At 31.9% G+C, this 20,709-nt stretch overlaps 2 protein-coding genes across 4 annotated transcripts; one reads left to right on the top strand and one right to left on the bottom strand.

The window, feature by feature from the left end:
* On the top strand, positions 1,104-15,796 carry LOC109347745 (CBL-interacting serine/threonine-protein kinase 5-like). Its single transcript, XM_019587777.1, has 2 exons — positions 1,104-2,923; positions 15,786-15,796. Exon 1 carries the CDS (start codon positions 1,545-1,547, stop codon positions 2,889-2,891), a length of 1,347 nt encoding a protein of 448 aa, XP_019443322.1. The 5' UTR covers positions 1,104-1,544; the 3' UTR covers positions 2,892-2,923; positions 15,786-15,796.
* Positions 5,425-12,182, bottom strand: LOC109347743. 3 transcript variants are annotated; one of them, XM_019587776.1, is made up of 15 exons: positions 12,066-12,167; positions 11,889-12,012; positions 10,788-10,991; positions 10,462-10,643; positions 9,930-10,056; positions 9,539-9,736; positions 8,753-9,127; positions 8,087-8,719; positions 7,950-8,006; positions 7,427-7,500; positions 6,903-6,954; positions 6,393-6,479; positions 6,258-6,301; positions 5,991-6,059; positions 5,425-5,906 (listed from the first exon to the last, which is right to left on the bottom strand). In XM_019587776.1, the coding sequence occupies exons 2-15, from the start codon at positions 12,006-12,008 to the stop codon at positions 5,672-5,674; spliced, it is 2,457 nt and encodes an 818-aa protein (XP_019443321.1). In that variant the 5' UTR covers positions 12,009-12,012; positions 12,066-12,167; the 3' UTR covers positions 5,425-5,671. The 3 variants fall into 3 exon arrangements, with proteins under 3 accessions (XP_019443321.1, XP_019443320.1, XP_019443319.1); XM_019587775.1 differs by having other exon boundaries at positions 8,087-9,127; positions 12,156-12,182; XM_019587774.1 differs by having other exon boundaries at positions 8,087-9,127.

Here is a 20,709-nt window from a genome sequence, read left to right on the forward strand (position 1 = left end):
ATGGCAAGGTAGTTTATGTTTGTTTAACTTTTTTATATTATTAGCACATCGTTCAATAATCATATATTAATCAATATTAATTTTTAAATAAAAATATTATAAATAAATTATCAATAATGTATTCACTATATAAAAACTTTTTACTAATAATAAATATTAAACATTTTTAAATATAATTGATCCATTTATAAATAAATTTAACTAATTTTATATATAGTAAGGAGTAAAGTGAAAGAAATTAAGAGTTCAAATTCGTCCACAACAAAATATAAGATATCAACATAAAAAAAATCTATCAACTAAGCTAGCATTTGACCTTAGCCACACGTCACTCCACTTGTATAATTGACACCCAAGTTGGATAATTTGGTCAAATTTGTCCAATTTTGGTATTTTCCACATATTTCTGATTTTTTTCAACCCTTTTTGTTAATATCTATACACTCAATCAATTTGTCATTTCCCTTTCACCCTCTTTGAATCAATCATCTCATTAGGTATATCCATCACTATATCAAATTTTAGGTATCAAAGTAATTAAAAAAATCATATCTTTAAAATAAATAAAAAAGATCTTTTAGACACAATTAGAAAGGATAGAAAAATAATGGAGGAGATGATCCAAGTTATGTCCCATTAGCTTGTTATAATCTCACCAATAATTTTCCTCCCTCTAAATCTTTCTAGATATATTGACAATCTTTCTCTCTTAATCAATAACCCTTTTATTCAATTCTCAATATGTCATCTCCCTCGTCATTTTTTGAGTAGGGGTCCTACATACAAGAAATATCGAACCTACCAATACTCAAATATGAAGAAAAATGATTGATAATTTTATAATATTATTTATTAAAAAATAAATAAATTATGGATTATTAAAAACTTTCTATATTACGTGTAAGTATCTGCATTAAATATTGAACTCTCATACCTAAAAAAATCTCTATTCCATCATTTTAGCCTCTCACCTTATCTTCTCTTACACCTATAAATAAAATATAACATATCTATTTCTATCCACTTGTAGTTAAATACTCACTTTTCTTATATATTCTTATATAAACCTCCCTCATATTATCCTTTTTATTTTATACAAACTAATATACATCCAAACCAAACTTCTTCTAATTCTAATTCTTCTTCCAATTCCAATCCTTCTTTTATTATCATTCAATCATATATGCACCAATGAAGATTTTCAATACTTCTCAATGCTTTCTTGGGAATGTAATGTGTCCCTATGATACAATATTCCTAGAAACTATCAATCTTTCCCATCTTGGTTTCTTCCATCTCTATCAATTCAGAATCTCCATCCTCTCTTCGCCTAATTAGCCGATAATTAACCACAACTGTAACCGTAACCACTCCTGATTCCTCTTTCGATATATTCGAATATATACCACCACAAGTGCACCAACTGAATTCGAGTCGGACATATTTAAAGCTAGTATGAATACGTCACTTGGTCTACGCGCTTGTTAGTATTATTTTTCGTTTATTACTAACAAAAAAAATCAAAAGCTATACATTATTTTGTGATGGATCCAAAACAAGAACACCAACCTGGTCCTCCTAGTAGTGTAATCTTCAACAAATACGAGATGGGTCGTGTTCTTGGTCAAGGAAACTTTGCTAAAGTGTACTATGGAAGAAACCTTGTAACCAACGAGAGTGTGGCTATAAAGGTGATAAAGAAGGAGAAGTTGAAGAAGGAGAGGTTAGTGAAGCAGATAAAGCGTGAAGTTTCTGTGATGAGGCTTGTGAAACACCCTAACATAGTTGAATTGAAAGAAGTTATGGCCACAAAGACAAAGATTTTCTTGGTTATGGAGTATGTAAAAGGTGGTGAACTTTTCACCAAAGTTAACAAAGGAAAACTCAAAGAAGATGTTGCAAGAAAGTACTTCCAGCAGCTCATAAGTGCAGTTGATTTCTGTCATAGCCGAGGCGTCACGCACCGCGATTTGAAGCCGGAGAATTTGCTCTTAGATGAGAATGAAGAGCTCAAAGTTTCGGACTTTGGTCTCTCTGCTTTGCCAGAACAAAAGCGTTCAGATGGGATGTTGTTAACACCTTGTGGAACACCAGCTTATGTTGCACCAGAAGTGTTGAAGAAAAAAGGGTATGATGGTTCAAAAGCTGATATTTGGTCTTGTAGTGTGATTCTATATGCTTTGGTTTGTGGCTATTTACCCTTTGAAGGTGAGAATGTTATGAGAATTTATAGGAAATCTTTTAGAGCTGAATATGAATTACCTGATTGGGTTTCAAATGAAGCTAAGAACTTGATTTCTAAGTTACTTGTTGCTAATCCTGAGAAGAGGTTTTCAATCATTGATATCATGAATGATCCTTGGTTTCAAATTGGTTTCATTAGGCCTATTGCTTTTTCAATGAAAGAATCATATTTTGAAGGTGACATTGATTTCAATGATGATGGTGTTGAGGTGAATAATGAAGTGGAAAAACCTGCTAGACCATTTTACAATGCATTTGAGATCATTTCATCATTGTCTCATGGTTTTGATCTTAGGAGCTTGTTTGAGACAAGGAAGAGGTCACCATCTATGTTTATTTCAAAGTTTTCGGCTTTGGCTGTGTTGGCGAAGCTCGAGGCCGTGGCGAAGAAGCTGAATTTTCGGGTGATTGGGAAGAAGGAATTCATGGTTAGGATGCAGGGGAATAGAGAGGGGAGGAAAGGGAAGCTGGCAATGACGGTTGAAGTGTTTGAGGTGGCGCCGGAGGTGGCAGTGGTGGAGTTTAATATGTCTTCAGGGGACACATTTGAGTACATCAAGTTCTGTGAAGAGGAAGTAAGACCTTCCCTCAAAGACATTGTTTGGACTTGGCAGGGTGGTGATAATAATAATGATTGCCAACAATAACTGTTATCGGAATATATCTCATACGTTATCTCGTGTCAATGAAAACATCTCATATCAATTAAATATTTTAAACCTTCATTATTATTCATATTTTTGCTTCGTTAGCATTGACACGAGACAGCATGTGAGACAACATATGAGACAACAAGTCTCTTTTCGGGACATGGATGTTGGAAAAGACAAAACTCAGGTTTTGTTTTTTTGCATACATATATTGTCTTATTGTACAAAAGAGAATTGCAGGTATGCAAAGAACACAAAAGGGAAAGTTATAAGCACTAGCAAAAGAATGAAGTGTTTCTTTTACAATCCTTTGTAGTTTCTGTGATTAAGATTTTAGTTTGATTTAAAGTTACTCAATTTCATTTCATTTCATTCTATGTAAAGTTTGGAGCTTGTGAAAAAATCATCTCCCAAATTGTGAATAACTTAGTTATTTGCTATTCTAAATTTGGTCTTTGTTTAAGTTTCTTTTATGTCCATTTCCATTTAAGTTACTGAATATCAAGCATGAAACATACATAAAAATAGTTTTTTAATTAGAGAATTAGAAAGCTAGGATTGGATTAGTAATCACCACTTGTTAGAATTTGAAGCCACAATTTTCTAGTATCCTCTCTAATACCGAAGAAATAAGTATATTACATACAACATGGAAAAAATATAAAGATATAAAGTTTTTATCTTTTAGATATAATTATATGACATTTTTAACTTTTAATATAAGTGCAAAAATGAGATCTTGATTCTCGGCTACCTCAGAGAATTTTTTATCTTGATTCTCGGCTACCTCAGAGAATTTTTTTCCAATTTTCTGTTGTGTGAATATTTGTATAGTGGCTGAAAAAAGGACAGTGACCAAAATAGGAGGAACTAGTAAATTTCAAGACAAACCAACTTGGATTTGAGTCAGCATCATCATTGTTAATCATTACTTATTAATAAAGTAGTTTGGTTGTGCCCTTTTTGAAGTAGTGTCTCATGGTGTACAAGTTTTATCAGAAACAAATGAAAAAAGTTAATAACTTCCCCTCGTACCACTCACAATAGAACAAAAAAATAATTGCGAAACAAACACGTTCTTCATTCAAAGTTCGTCATTGGAGAGAAGTTGTTCGTGTTCTTATTTCACAACAATAAATTAAATAAGCAACGTTTTTAAAGTTGTGAGTCAACATTAAAAAGTGAAAAAAAAGTTGTTACAAGACAGAAATATAAATGTGAGTATATTTGCTAATCCAGATAAGAACGAAATAGAGTTGCACCCTTGGAGGTGATTTTGGTTGGAGTTAATTAAGTTGCTAAAAAATATAAACAAATATAAAATAATCAATAAGACCCATTTAAAAACAAAAGGGATTACATCGTATTCTCTCATCAAAGTCTATTTTATCCATCTTATGTGGTGCTAATTTTGCAGGACAAGAAAGTGCATATTTTGTTTTTTATGTGTTAGATATATTAAAAAATCTCATTGAAAGAGAATGATTAATTATCCAAGATGTACACAATGAGATCTGAATTCATCACCTCATCAATTATGAGCTAATTTCTAGATGATGTTACAAGGTTATTATCATTCGTGTGTTCGACCTCTTTTCTGCTGTCTAATGCTAAAAATTTGGAACTCCAATTAATTATATTTTTTTGTTGTGTCACTTTCTCATTAGTATTAATTCATTTTTCTTAGCCTCACAATTTCATATCACATGTATCAATTATCCAACTAAATTACAATACAATTCAATTTTATTCTTTTATTTATATATATATAGTAATTTTCATAGCTACAAATTCCGGTAGTGTCTTTTCTCTCATTGAAGATTATATTACTAGTGACTACTTTTCTCATTGACAATCATTTCGATGGTGATTATATAGTGTTATATTCATACAGACGTTCATTCTAATAGTGTTTTTTCTCTCATTGATGAGTTATGGTAGTAGAACCCATATAATTATTTAGTTATTTTCATTTTTAAAGAAATTATTTGTAACAAACTTAAAATTTACTAAATTTTAGCTTGAAAAGACGTATCATATATATTTGAATTGATAGAACATTATTTTATCAAATTTCAATTAGTTTCATTTTATTGCTTATTTACAAAATTTCATAGGTTTGAATCCTGTAAAGAACATTTCTACCGATTGGGTAAGACCGTTTATATCTTCACTTTCCAAATCCTACTAGGCATATGAACCTTGTCATCGCTACTTTAACAAAGATTTCACTTAATCACAGCTTCAACCATAATTTGTTGAACCGAAAAAACTGCTGATATTAGCATATGAGACATACATGAAAAGTTTCTTGAGATGGCTGGCAGCAACATTTCGCCACCATCGATGTCGCCACTTCAATTCTGAATCATTCCCCTAGCCGTTAATGTATCCGGCAGCCAGGGGAATGATTCTCGACATACAAACACTAATAGATAAAATACAATTTTGGGTCAGAAGTGAAGTTGGTCTGCATAAAAGTGATCTATGTTTGTCACTCAACATATAGGAATGAAACAAACACTTTTACTGCAAATAGTTAACATCATCATATATACCAGAAACCATGTTCAAAAATGGGTTTGAAGCAAACACTTCTGCAGTAAATAGTCTTGGACTGCATAATATACCAAACCCTTCTAAAGAGAGGGTTTGTGAAAGCTTAGAGTTTAAATATGAAACAAAAAGTGACTAAACTGAACCATCTCTTGGTAGTTGGTACTACTTACATTCACTGCATTAGGCCTAGTAAATGGTAACCTTCAAATATCCTATTGCTAAGTTCTAGCCACATGCGCCTTTTCCTTTTCGATGCCATTAGTTTTAGGTTTGTTCTTTTTGTTGTCGGAATCTGAACCAGTCTTCATTCTTTTGGACCTAGGCTTCTTAGCAATGTCTTTCCTACTAGCCGTTCCAGGTTGATCATCCATAGATTTATCGGCGTAAGTATCCGCAGATTTGACAGAAGATTTTGCAGATCCACTTTTGGAAATGCTGGCAGAAGTTCTACCCCTATTGATCCATTACAGTATTTCAATAACAATCCAAATAAAACACATTCTGAACCGAAATATTTTGTCTAGCATGCAGACTAACCTGGACCTGAAATTGATATCTTTAGCCTTGTCCAATTCCAAGTCAGGTTCTTCTTTGATTTTTTGTGCTCTGCATATTATGAACGACTCGGCAGTATAAGTTTAACAAATCATATAAGGATTAGTAGAAGAAAAAACCTCGCATTAGTCGAGGACCAAGTACCATTCATATAACATCATAGCCATGTTATTGGCATGAAATCTAGGATAATATTGTCTGCAATGGATACACTTTAGGCACTAATGAGTTTGAGCATATTATACTTACATATCTGATGCCTCTGCAAGTTTGTGAAGAGCAAATCCTTGTTCCTGTTAGGAAAATATCAGTATGCATTAATTAAATTGATTATACGATAAGCGGAAAATAACTAAGCATCAAAGCTTTATAGTTTATACTCACCTCATCGGGTGAAACATCGACAGCAATTACCTCCCATCGCTGCTTTTTCAAGTTTAAAACTTCCATCTCACCATCAGAATACAGAATCTATTGAAAAGTCATTAGAAACATTGGTAGAGATAATTATACTAGTTATTGAATAATTTAAGCTTTTCAAGTTGAGTAGTGTTACTTTCACTCACAATCATTTGAACACAAAAGTTGCTATTTTATGTTTCATAAGCAATAAACCTCTCATCGGATAAGTAAGATTACGAATAAGAATAGTTTAACAGGTCATATGACACTGGAGTATTATACGAGTCAAAGCTACAGTTTGTTATACAATTATCGGAACATGTTTATCAGCAAGTCATGGTTGAGGTTTAAATCATAACACAAATAATGCATTCCAACTTCCAAATAAGCATGTGGCAATTTATAAAGCTCACATATACGAAGATGATGCATGAAGAAATCCTAGAGCCGAAGAAAAGTTATAAGTAAAGTATATCATCACAGTCATCTAACCTTGTGCTTTCCTTTGACAGGATCATAGGAATCGACAACACCTTCATAAAACCTGGAGAAAACAGTTTTATATGTATAATCTAAGGACAGAAAGGAATGAATCTATACTTCAAACGCCACAAATTAGCAGGATAGAAAAAAACAAGTTATGGAAGATATTAAATTACAAGTATTTAGCAAAGTTTTGTATATGCAATTAATCAATGGCAAAATAGTATGTCAAAATCGTAATGACCCTAAAGAAATATGTATTGCACTTCAGAGAAATTGAAAACACCCTTTAGCTATAATCCTGAAGCCATAACCGAGCAATAGGCTAAAATTCAAATGTTCTAACACAAGCCAAAAGGCCAGCCTAGACAAAAGGGATTGCAGATGACAAGTGTTTCCACACTACTTTTGGAAGCATATAACATCATCTTATAAGCCTGCTGAATGGATTTGCAAGACAATAAGGAAAGTGGTTTCAGTAGCGTACATCATTGAAGAAATAGATTACACAACAGCGCTACTGCAATACTTACGTTTTGTCCAATGGCCACCAGACCTTAATCCTACTGCCAACCAATGAGTCACCGAGGTCATGAGTTTCAGATGCCTGGAGAATAAGATAACAACTTAATCTATTAAAAATGTAAATAGGGTATGAGTTACGAGGAAAAATTAATGGAAGGGGAAGTTTTCCATAAATAAACAACATTAGAAATAAACTTTTGATTCAAAGTATTCAGTTAAAGGCCTGAAAAAATAAAGCCGTCATGTCAATTTTGTTAGTTTTGGCCAAAGAGAAGGGCAGAAGTTTTTATACAGGACAAAGGCCAAAGAGAGCCAAATTTTTTATATGAAAAACGAGAACCGTAATAGCAAGGTAATAACTTGTCCATTAGCACATAGTCTTACGGACTGTAACCTGTTAAGGATCTACCACTGTAAACAGAAAAACAATACAAAATTCATATAGACATTAAAGAAAATGGTATACCTCAAGTGGTTTTAATGGAAAAAAATTATATTTCAATAACTGCTACATTTCAATTGCATACTTACCGGGGCATGACTTGTCCTCCGCCTTGCTTGAGATTTGGCAGCCTTTGTACTCAACTCCTAAAATGGAGAGAACATGTGAGGTTATACTAGTATATTGTGTGTTGTTCACGAAAACTGTAAAAAGATAGTTGCTAAACCTTAATAGCAGATGATTCATTGACATCTTCTTTAGGAGTAGCACTAAGCCTCCTCTTATTGTCACGAGAAGCCTTAGTTTCAATCCCAGTAACTGCACTTTCAGGAGCCACGGCAGTTTTCCCATCCTTCCAAAGAAATTTGATTTTCCTGATGGATATCTGAGGTTTAGCTTCAGCATCCTTCCTTGCTTCCGGCTCCTTTTCCAACCTAACACCACTAGATTCCAAAGAAGTCTCTTTGAGCCGAGGATTCAAATTGCCTTCATTTAATTTTGACACAGATTTAGAGTCGTCATCTTGATTGTCTGTCCTACTTCTTTTCCTTGATCGACCCCTTTTGGAGCGGCTTCCATGAGGAATGTTATCATTTGTCAAGGGGGATGCAACAAGAGTATTCTCACCAGTCTTCGGTTTAGAAATTGAAGCTTTATGACCTTTGCTCATATCTTCCGGCTGTGACAGCACATTATCCTTGTGGGAAGCAGGACTAACATCGAGCGGAACAACATTGCCAATATCTTGTGTCTTTCTGGACTGAGCAGGTTTTACAATTTTCTCACTTCTTGGCTCAGAATCTAGCGCTTCACTTGAAGTTTTAGGCTTTAATTGCAACTTATCCTTTCTAGAAGCAGGGTTTTCAGAAGGGGAAAAAGCACAGCTGCTATCACGAGCCTTTCTGGATAGAGCTGATTTTCCAGATTCTGTTCCCTTAGAAATCCAAGAGTTATCATAGCCTTCCTCCGCATTCAGTAAAGAGTTAGGCTTACGGCCTCTCTTCCTTGGTACAGTACTCTGCCGAGTTTCAGATTTTGGCTCCTGCTCGGACTCTAAATTGCCATTTTCTGCATTGGTCTTTGTGTTGACACTTTTCGAGTGCTTGGTAGGATTCGAATGCTTTTTCCTTTTTGAAATAGGCTTTTTGATAACTTCAGCATCCTTAGTAGAAACACCCACACCAACAATTCTCATGTCTGGCTTAGTATCATCCATAGCTTGGGCATCTATCACACAAGTAATATCCGGCTCATGCCCCTTGGTTTCCTGATTAAGAATGAAGTTTAAATGTTTAACATTACATTAATATTATTATCGACGGGTGCTTAATGAAACAAGCATTGCAATTTTAAGTACAATTTAAGAATCCAACAGAAAGGCAAACGATAATTATTATTGTTGACGGGTGCTTAATAAAGGAGAACCTCTTTGCTTATGTTTGAAAACGCTTTTAATAATAAATATAGTTCAAATTGAACTTACGAGCTAATATAGTTCAAATTTATTGAAAGGGTGTTCACCTATAAATCTAGTTTGATCTCAGAGTGATAAGAGAACATATTAAGGTAATTCAAACAGTAGCAACAGTCAAGGTTCTCGAGAGCAGCAAAAGTAAGACTAAGCAAGAACATCACCAACTGATCTGATAAAGTATTGAATGAGACAAGTAAAACACACCACTTTGTCCTTAGAACCATTTGAACGATTTCGTTGGGAGGATACAGATCCATGGTGGCAAACGTAAGCAACTATTTGTGCATACTCATGAAGAGCTCGACCTGAAGACTCCACTGCTTTCATGAGATAGGGCCTAAGAGTAACCTCACAATTGGTAATTACTTTCTCCCCCAATATCCAAGAAATAGGTGAAATTTTCTGGGAAAATAAAATAAACCAGATTGAATGATGGAAGAAACGATAAGAAAAGGATAATAACAACAACAATCAAGCCTTAATCCTACTAGGCGGAGTCAGCTATATGGACCGAACGACGCCATAATGTTGTATTATAAATAAACAAAACGAAAAAGAATATAATAAGAAATTGATATAATGCAAAGCTTGTTACCTGATTTTCAACTCTTACGCTATCTAATAGAGGTCTAAGAAGATCTGACGAAATTTCTTCACTTTCGTCTAACACCAAGGTCATTATGGTTGCAGTGCAATCAAATACATGGCCCAGATGGTGGGACCTTTAAATTGAGCAAACAATACCGTAAGTCGTTAATCACTCCAGAATTGAATTAAAACGTAAAAGTGGGGAAAATGCAATCTAATAATAGAAGGGTGTCTAACATATGTTCTCAACAATAATAAGGTCAACATACAGAAAAGCTGAGACATGATTACAACATCAACGTCATCCTCTACTTAAGTGATCAACTTCGATTAGTTTTACAAGAATTACAACATTGTTCACACTTCAACTATCTCAACAGAGTTCAGATATCATCTTAATATAAAATAGAAAAGAAATCTCAAAGTTGCATGCAGGAATTTCAGAGATCTTTTGTGCATTTTGAAAGATATGGAAGATATGAAATCTCAAAGTTTGGAACATGAATAACATATGAAAGATACTTTGCCATGGCTCTAACCTTATATTTCTCAAGAAATGCTGAAACATCTCGATAACCAGGTCATCACACTGAAGGTCCAGCATGACCAAGCATAATCTGACTTTTGCAACATTATCAGTTATGGTAAGTACTTTTTCATAGCTGCGGCTAGATACATGAGAAAGTTTCCCGAAAGCTGCCACTATAAGCTTGAAAATTTCCTGTTCACCATAAAAAGGAATGTTTTCTATTCATATATAGATGAAACAAGAAACATGAGTTCAGAAAAGCATTATCGTCATTTATAGAATGATTTAAACTGTTTGATTGAAAAATGACTGGTTACATCGAACTAAAATGAGTACCTTCATCTGGTCATCATCGTAAGGAGCTTCTGGAGCTGCAATTCTCGTAATCTCAGTGATACAACATGTAACTGAAATCTTCACATTCTCATCTGTGTGCCTCAGAAGCTCATCAGAAATCAATGCCTTCATTGAAGGTACAAGAGATTTCTGAATTGGCTCGGTTGGTGCTTGATCCACGGTTGATAACACCAGTGCCAGTTCCTGAAGGTTAGAAAACCAAAAATTGGAGAATATAGCCACTCAATTTGGTTGGAATGCTTGTTGTAACAATGTAATCTACATTTGTTACAAAATTTAAAAGCAGCACTGAAATACATAGTGATAACTCCTAGTTTACGTTGCTAAACCCGATATTCCACTAGATTTTTTCCAGCTTGAGTATTTTTGCTACATATCCGATTTTGGTGAATAGGTTGACAGTCGAAATCTAATCCCTTTTGAGATAGATAGATCACCGAAGTGGATACAACCTCGTCCAATATAGTCTTTTCCACAAGTCTGGTTTTTGGTTTTAGGAATGCAATGAAAGAAAAAGGGGCTTATGAAGATGGAAATTCACTCTTTTGAAGAAATGCATTAAAACATGGAAAACAAGATTTGTAAGAAAAACATGAATTGAATCAATGAGACCCAAAGAGACTCCAAGTCAGAAAGTTCCTGATCCTAGGTTAAGGAAAAAGTGAAAATTTGAAGAAGAAAAAATGGAATCTTGAATGCAATATGAGAAAGTAGAATTGGGTATTAGACCATGAGATCAATCACAATAATCATAAACATCATATAAAACAATTGTATATATCACATTGAAAAAGTTGAAATTCTAAGGAGAAAAAAATGGAATCTTGAATGCTATAGAAGGTGGAATTAGGTATAAGACTATAAAATCAAGCACAAACACCAAATAAACAATAGTACCTATCACATCAAAAAATTGAAGAAAAAAAAATCTGTAAGAAAAACATATATCTACACAAAAAATAAGAAACTCACTCCACCAAAACATATGTGTTCAACAAATTATAATCCAAAGCATATAAGAATATATGATGAACTCAGAACTATAATGAAATTGAGAATGAAAGGGTAAAATAATATTACATTGAGGAGTTGAAGAAGCTGATCATCAAATTGATGAGAATGGGATTTGAGAAGCTTCTTCCCTAGATGTTTAAGCCTCTTAACAGTATCCAACTCATTGTCATTGGAAGAAGAACTCATTTTTCTATTCAGAATCAGAAACACAAACAACTAAGGATGTTTGTTTTATAACACTACCTAAGCAAGTGATTACAACATAGAATTCAAGGGTTTTGTGTCAAAGTGTGTGACATGCAACAACAACAATAACAAAAACAAGTGACTTACAAATAAAAGGAACCCTTTTTAGTTTCTGTCTTATTTGAGGGACTGTGCTTATGAAACTACGGGACACATCTGCTGTATCATACTGTCTACCATTTCATGTGTCATGAATTTATGATTAGTTAAAAAAATACTTGAGAACTAAATTTTAACTTTAAATATATTTCTTCTGACACATGGAATGCTACAAACTATGAACAGCAGATGTGTACCATAAAACTACTTCAATTACAATTATTCCCTTCTACATTTTACATCTTTTTTGAATATTTCACTCTTTTGTATTGAACAAGTGCATAATATATAAGTTATATATGAAGTGCATAATATATAAGTTATATATGATGTCTTTACATCATTCATTCGTTATTTAGATTTAATCATCATTAACTCTTAAAAATAATATAAATGAATAATGTAATTATGCATTGTCTTTATGACAAATACAATTTGTCCGGGAGTGTATCCTTGTCTGTTTCCAACTCAGAGAGGATATGCATCTTCAATAGGGTCAAGTATGTCATTTTACAAAGTAGAAAATCATTAAATGGATTTAAAAATAAACTAATATAATCATCACATTTAGTTTGATAATCAACAGAAATTTTTTCTGGATGACAAAAAACATCACCTCGTAACACTACAAACATCTTAGTTTACGTTTGCTTTTGGTCCAGCCCTTTTTGGTCTTGGGCTTATAAAAATATGTTCATTTTCCAAATGTTCTGCTTCTAACATTAAAATGCTCCAACCTGCACCCTTAGTATAGGTTCAGTGCTGCCTGGCCACTATATCGGCTATTTCTTCCTATTATCCATTACAATTAAGGGTGAAAATATTGTAGAACACTTAAAATGGTAGACATCTGCTATCCTAAAATAATGTATCACTCCATATGTCGCTGCTTGTGATTGGTCAAAAAAATAATTAATTATTAAAATTTTAATTTAAATACGTTTTTTCAACCAATCATAACAATTGACACATGAAATGCATACATTATAGGACAAAACATATGCTCTCAAAGGCCTAGTATCTAGTCTATGACATACTAGCCAAATTCTTTTAATATTCCGATTAAGCTTAGACATTTTCCAAAACCTATTTAACCTAAATATGTTAGATACAAACTTCCAACTACAGGACGACCTATTTATGTTAATTATTTTATACAATATATATATATATATGAAATAAATATAAAAAATAAAAATTAATATGCAATTTGACATTGAGAATTTGAGATGTTGGATTTGTCAATTAAGGTTGACATATTAGCCTATTTAAAGACAAACTTATTAACCTATTTAAATGTTTATTAACTTATTTAAGCATCTTAGATTATAACATGTTTTTTAGAATAGATAAGACCAGATTTTTAAGCAGGTCATGCCTAGATCTAGAAAAAACTTAAACAAACAAACACGACAAACTCAGGCTGCAACATATGAAATTACATTGGCTTTGCTTGATTGGATTAAATTTCCTAATTTTGTTATTCATCAAATGGTTGAAGCCATGTATAACAAATTTGACAAGTAATGGGGTGAATAGGTGCTTTGATAGCTGTTGGCCTTGTTTCATATCCAAAGTACAAACTTTGTTTCTTAGAGATTTTTTTTACCAATAAAGAGGAATATCATAATATGGTTCTTAAAAAGGAAATGTGAAAGCTATTTGTAAGATTTGGTTAAAAAGTATAGATGAAAATGAAGGATAAGGAGAATGTTTTTTTATCTTCAAGTCAAACTCTAAGATATGGGTAGTGATGAAGCAAATTTAAATTGGAATGTGAAAAACCAAAGCTTTTTCGAACAAAATAGTTGTAGCTATAATACAACGTAGGTTAGAACTAGATATATATTTAGAGAATGAGGTATGACCCGATGAAGGTGAGGAGTTTGAGCTTGATAAATGGTAAATGAGATAAAATATCTAACTTTGCAAATGATTACGACATAGTACTCACAATTCCTATTCCCACCATTATTGAGAATCTACGTTTAGTATTTGTGGTCAATTTCATACTCATCATCTCAGTAGATTGCATCCAGATATCATATAGGTATTGATATGTCTCAAGATTGACTAAGGAGTAACGTGAAAAGTAATAATATGGGAAAAAATAAAGTAGATTGACAAAGTAAAATAAAAGGATGTGAAATAACAACTAAAATAAGCAAAAAGGATATAAGACGAAATTGATATAATGCAAAGCATGTTGCCTTGGAGATTTTAACAAGCGCAAAATTGTAAATATAACTATAGTTGACTAGTGCAGGATAAAAGAGTAGCTTAAAGTATTTCAATTTATAGGTCAAACAATCTGCATCATTTAATTGATTACACGAAAACAATAATGACCATGATTTTGAATGAAAATATAGAAACTTCCTCAGATCTTTTTAGAACTTTATTAGATGACATTATCTAACCATCAAATAGAGGTGGACATCTAATAAAAATCTAAAAAGATATGAAGAAATTTCTTCGCTTTCATCCAAGGAAGTGTCACTATTGCTTCCATGCAATCAATTGCATGACATAGATTATTTGGCCAATAAATTAAGAAACATTACCTTAAACCATTGTTTTACATTGCACTTCTCCACTAATGATACGTTTCTGTCAGCAATGTTAGCATCGGTACACTAAGTCTTATATTATAGTTAGTATACTAGGCAACAAGATTTATTGTAGAAAGATAATTGCTAGAGATATTATTTGTGAAGATTTGGTTAAAGATTATAGATAAAGTGATGGATAAGGAAAGTGTTTTTTTATCTTCAAGTCAAACTCTAAGTTCAGCATATGTATATATATATATATGGGTGGTGATGCAGCAAATGTAAATTGGAATGTAAAATACCAAAGCTTTTTCGAACAAAATAGTGCTACAATATAATGTAGGTTAGATCTATACATATATTTAGAAAATGAGTATGACTCATTGAAGGTGAGAGCTAGATATCTTAATTTAGTGGAAGGTAAATGAGATAAAATATTTAACCTTGCAAAAAATTGCTAGAGAGTTATTGACAATTTCTATTCCTACCATTGCTTAAGAATCTACATTTAGTATTTATGGTCAATTTTGTGCTCATCATCTCAGTAAATTGTGTCCAAGTATCATATAAATATTGATATGTTTCAAGATTGATTAAGGATTGACATGAAAAGTAATAATGTCTATTATTTTTATTGATTAGTTTTTAAAAATTTGAATTAACTTATTTTAGATTTTCAATTGTGTTTTTTTATAGGATGCAATTAGCCAATGTCTTCTTGTTAATGAAGGGAATGATGTCAATCATTCATATTTTTTTATTTATTGCACCATTTTTTATACCTTAGAATGTTTGAAAGATATTTGTTGAATTTAGATTTTAGATTTTTAGATTTTTAGATTTATATGTAATAATGTATATCTAAGTGATTAGAAAAAACTTAAGGTTCTAGAGAATAGCATGTCTATTAAAGTTTTGCAAGGTTTTCAACATGCATCAAAACAAGGACCAAGTAAGCACATCAATAATTCACATGATAGAGTATTGCTTTAGAAAAATAAAACACACCTCTTTCTCCTTAGAACCTTTTAGGAGCTCAACCTGAAGACTCCACTGCTTTCATGAGATAGGGTTTAAACCCAACAACACGATTTGATAATTACTTTCTACCTCAATGTCCAAGAAATAGGTGAAATAATATGGGGAAAATAAACTAGATTGACAAAGTTAAATAAAAGGACATGAAATAACAACTAAAATAAACAAAAAAAGATATAAGATGAAATTGATATAATGCAACGCATGTTGCCTGATTTTCCCTTCTTACACTATGAAGATTTTAAAAAATAGCAATATTGTAAATATAATAATGGTTGATTAGTGCAATTTAAAACAATGGTGTAAAGTATTGTGTATTCAATTTATAGGTCAAATCATCTCCTTCATGCAATTGATTGCATGAAAACAATAATGACCATGATCTTGAATTAAATTGAAGAAACTTCCTCCAATCCTTTTAGACCTTTATTAGATGACACTATCTAATAGATGACTCATCTAATAGATGTTTAAGAAGATGTGATGAAATTTCTTCACTTTCATCCAAGACTATGTTCTTTATTGCTTTCATGCAATCAGTTGCATGACAAAAAATATTTAACCTATAAATTGAGAAACATTACCTTGAGCCACTGTTTTAAATTGCACTACTCCACTACTGACACATATTTGTCAACCATGTTAACATTGTTGCATTAAGCTTTATATTATAGTTAGTCTACTAGACCACAAGATTGACTGTAGAAAAATAGTAGGTAGAGATCTTTATTAATTAGGAGTAAAACTACCCCTTCTTTTTTACTTAGATACTATTTGAACTATAGACCTCTCTTCTTCTATATTTTCTACATGCTTCACATATTTGTATCTATCAATAATATGAAACAAATAGTGAAATTTTCGAGAGAGTCATTTAGGGTTTTGATAAAAGGAGAAGGGATCTCGTTGAGTACATATCTGTTGTGATTGGTCAGAAAAATAGTTAATTATTAATTTTTGAAGTTAAATATATATTTTTAACCAATCACAGACTGATAATACATGTATTGACACAATTTATGGGATAACAAATATGCTTCCGATCTCATTTAGGTTGATTATGATTTATGTGGCTATAACCAAAAGTAGAACTAGTGATTTCTATGATCAAGGCAGGGTTGACAATTTTGACAGTTGTTTAAAAGATTATGTGATTGTGACAATGTTGTTGTTGTAGATTATAAAGTTTGCAACAAAAGAAGTACGCAATTTAAAACACAAGAACCAAAACTAAGATTTAAGACAAAAGGAAGAGAATTGTTTCAATTCTTTTTTTTTCATTATCTTCAATTTTTGCTTCCTCCCCTGTCAAAATCTTTTAATATGTGCACGTCCTTCATCACCACATTTATAATCTCTAAAAATAATGTTACAATCATAGAACCCTAACTCAAACAATCATGATAATAATCCCCAATTCCCACCCTTCACTATTCGTGAATTCACCAATTTGACTTCCAACTCCACTGTGGGAGTGACCTCATTGAGATCCATTCTCATTCTTTTGCAAAACCCTAAAACCTTAATACATTTTTTACATATTATCATTGGAAGCCTTATATTCAATCTCATCAACTATCAAATTGTGAATCACAATATTTTTCAGATCATTCTTAGAAGAAGTTTTGATTTTTTCAATGAGGTTCTATTTTAAAATAATCTTTCCTTGCTTCATCATTTTGGATTTCTTTTCCAACCTACCATTGAGAGACTCCAAATTGTTGATACTAATTTTGAGTCTTATGTTGGAAAAAGAGTCTTTAGTCTTAAACTTTGAAAGTAAAATCTCATACACAATTGGGAAAATCAAAATTTCCGCTAGATTTCTTATGAAGATGTTGGGAAATGTAAGTCAATTTTAAAATATGGAGTTGAATATAGAGAAAAAGGTTGGTCCTCAGTTCAAACAAGATTAAAAGAAACATGTACCTGACTATTATATGATCAATAACTAACTTTTGATCATAACATTCATAATTAGTTGTAAGACCTAGATTTATTGTTTTCACAGTTTTATTACTCCCAATATATATACTAGTTAGTATACTAGATAAGAAGATTGATCATGGAAAAATATGTTCTAGAGAAGGAAAATATAGCCTAACCTTAATAAATAAGACTTCAAGTAGTCACTGAAAAGCAAGTAGCCAAGACCAAGCACATGGATCTCCTAAATTACAAGATAATATGCAAAGATATGAATGATCAATATGAATGATATAAAAACTAAGGATTTCAGAAAAATAAAAATGTATGGAAAGTAGATTTTGGTAATGCAAATTTTACAAGATCACAATATTGAAGAAATTGATTTTGATATCAGACATTTCATAACAATAGGTCGATATTGAAGTATAAAAGGGAACGATTGTGATAGTGATGGTCGCAAAATGACATTGATATTTGAAATTTGTTATGAGATTAGGGATTTCCCAGGAAAAAAAGAGTGTAAAATTATTTTTCTCATTCGAAAACTTAAGTACATAATAAAAAAAATGAGTTAAACTAACCCTTGCAAAAGGGCTAACACAGAGTCAACTACAAGCAAAATGTCAAATTAAACAGTCAAATCTTTCATACCTCGATATTAGAAGAAATGGATGTCTTCTTTCTTGAAACATAGATTTCAAAATTATTATTCTCTCGAAGATCGATGAAGATGCACATCTTGTTCAATCTGGATGAAGTTGAAATTAAAGACTTGATTTCACAAGATCAAATTATATAAAGAAATTTGAGATTTGAGATATCATAGACGAAGAAGGGATTTAACAAAAGTGATTCTACTTTCAAGGATTTAATACTAAATAAAAAAGTACATAAGGAAAATATTTATAATATATAAATATCAAAATCAAAACATGAGAAGAAAACGATAATAAGATTTAGAATCTCACCATGAAAAGAATAGAAGATGACTTTATGATTTGGGGTTTCACAAAAATGATGAAGTATATAAGAAAATGAATGAAGAAAATCTAATTTACGAAATGTTCTAGATTACGGGCTTTATAAAATTTATTTGTTGTAAAATTTTATGAAATATGGATACATGGGCAAACATTAACTCGACCCATCTCCCAACATAGATTTCATAAAGGCTTATGTACATATAGCCTTCTTTAAAAATAGTGATAAGTCTTTTAGCTTAACACCAATGCATACCTTAAGACCAATGAATTAGTATACATGATTGCACAACTCATAGGAGGATTATGCTCATAAGTCATACTATGAATCTATTAGAGAGAATAATTAAGCATATATTAAGACAATAGAAGAATGTTAATGAAAATCAATTATGTTTTATGTCAAATATTGAGGTCAACAATGACAACAATATACTTGGATTCTTATTAGATGAATGAAAAAAAGATGCACACATCATTTTGTTGATTACAAAAGACATGATAGAGGATCTAAAGATGTATTATAGGAAAACAAAAGAATAAATAAGTTTGTATAAATTATATTCTATCAGTGAAGGATATGTATAATAAGGTTACAACTAGTGTAAAAAGTCACATAAGATTCTCATATAACTATAAAATTGCATCAAGGATAATATCTGAATCTCCAATTTTTTTACAGTGGTGTTAAATGTGCTTACAAAGCACATCCATGAGCTAGTGCCATTATACATGTTTTTTCTAATGATATAATTTTACTTGAGGACAAGAGAGGAAATAAATAAGAAGTTAAAAACGTAGAGATAAAATTTAACTTGTATCAAATGACATTCATAATATATGATTATAAGTATATCAAAAGGTGCATAAGTACAACCTTAGAGGTGAAAAGTGGAGGTCATGCTGTGTTAAGTGTTAAATTGATCATATTTTATACACTCTTTTTATAACACTTTAACTACTTAATCAACTCAAATGAATAAATTTATACTAATATATGATTAAAACTTATTTAAATGGTCAAGTCTTACCTTTATAATGTGTTGTATGCTAAATCCGTAGAAATAATTGCAAAAAAAGAAGCTCCAGACAAAAACAAGAATTCAGTCATGACATGTCAGAGTAAAATCACAATAACATTTGTTCACCGTTGGATCCAGCTCTCATGGAGCTTCAATATGAACAGTCGGATCGTTGAAATGAGCAAAAGTCACTACACTAAGCGCAGGTTTCCGCACTTAGTGCAGATAGTAGTGAAAATCAACAATTTGCTATTGTTTTGTATGTGTTCAGCACACGTATGAGTGCTCCGAGGTGCGCCCAACACAAGTTGGTGCGTTGAAAGGTCACGAAAAGCTAGCTGGAGGTGCACTTAGCGCATAGGACAACACCAACATACTACTTAAGGACTTTTAACTCGAACCATTTGATAGACACTTTGTAATATTGATTTGTACTACTTATTTTCTGAGTTTCTAGGGTAGTTTGACTCATTTTAGTCATGTAATTAAGGTGTAAGTATTAGATGAGTTAATTTATGCTCATTGTGTGTGGTTCTACCACCCTATGAGTTGTGATTTATCCCTATCTTACTTACACCTTGTGAACATGAGTAGCTAAAATCCTTGTTGGGATTAAATGTAGCCTGATGTATACACATTCATTAACCATTTATTCATCATGTTTTGATTATATTTGAGTTATGTATTTACTCTATGCTTGCTTTGACTCTGATCAACTTTTTGTATGATTATTGAATAATTTGCTTAGTTCTTACTTGCATTATTCTGAACTTGCATAACTCAACAAGTAGTACATTTTCTAGACATAGACTTGTATTATTTGCCATATCATGCATTTCACTTTTTAGTATCTAGACATAGAACTAACATTGTGATTTCATAAATCTCAAACTGAATAATATGTGTTACTAGACATAGAGATGTACTTGAAGGTTCATAAATCTGAATTTTGTTATTGTAGTTACCAGACATAAACCAACCTATGATAAAGTACTAGCATAGACCAAGACATTGGCCGCTA

The sequence above is a fragment of the Lupinus angustifolius genome, chromosome LG05 (genome assembly GCF_001865875.1).
Source record: "Lupinus angustifolius cultivar Tanjil chromosome LG05, LupAngTanjil_v1.0, whole genome shotgun sequence".
Taxonomy (NCBI): Eukaryota; Viridiplantae; Streptophyta; class Magnoliopsida; order Fabales; family Fabaceae; genus Lupinus; species Lupinus angustifolius.

Coding starts and splice junctions, on each gene's coding strand:
- LOC109347745 (XM_019587777.1), top strand. CDS start 1,545: ATGGATCCAAAACAAGAACACCAACCTGGTCCTCCTAGTAGTGTAATC.
- LOC109347743 (XM_019587775.1), bottom strand. CDS start 12,008: ATGAGTTCTTCTTCCAATGACAATGAGTTGGATACTGTTAAGAGGCTT. Junction 9,737..9,929: donor GCGTAAGAGTTGAAAATCAG/GTAACAAGCTTT, acceptor TTATTTTCCCAG/AAAATTTCACCTATTTCTTG. Junction 8,007..8,086: donor ATGAATCATCTGCTATTAAG/GTTTAGCAACTA, acceptor TCTCCATTTTAG/GAGTTGAGTACAAAGGCTGC.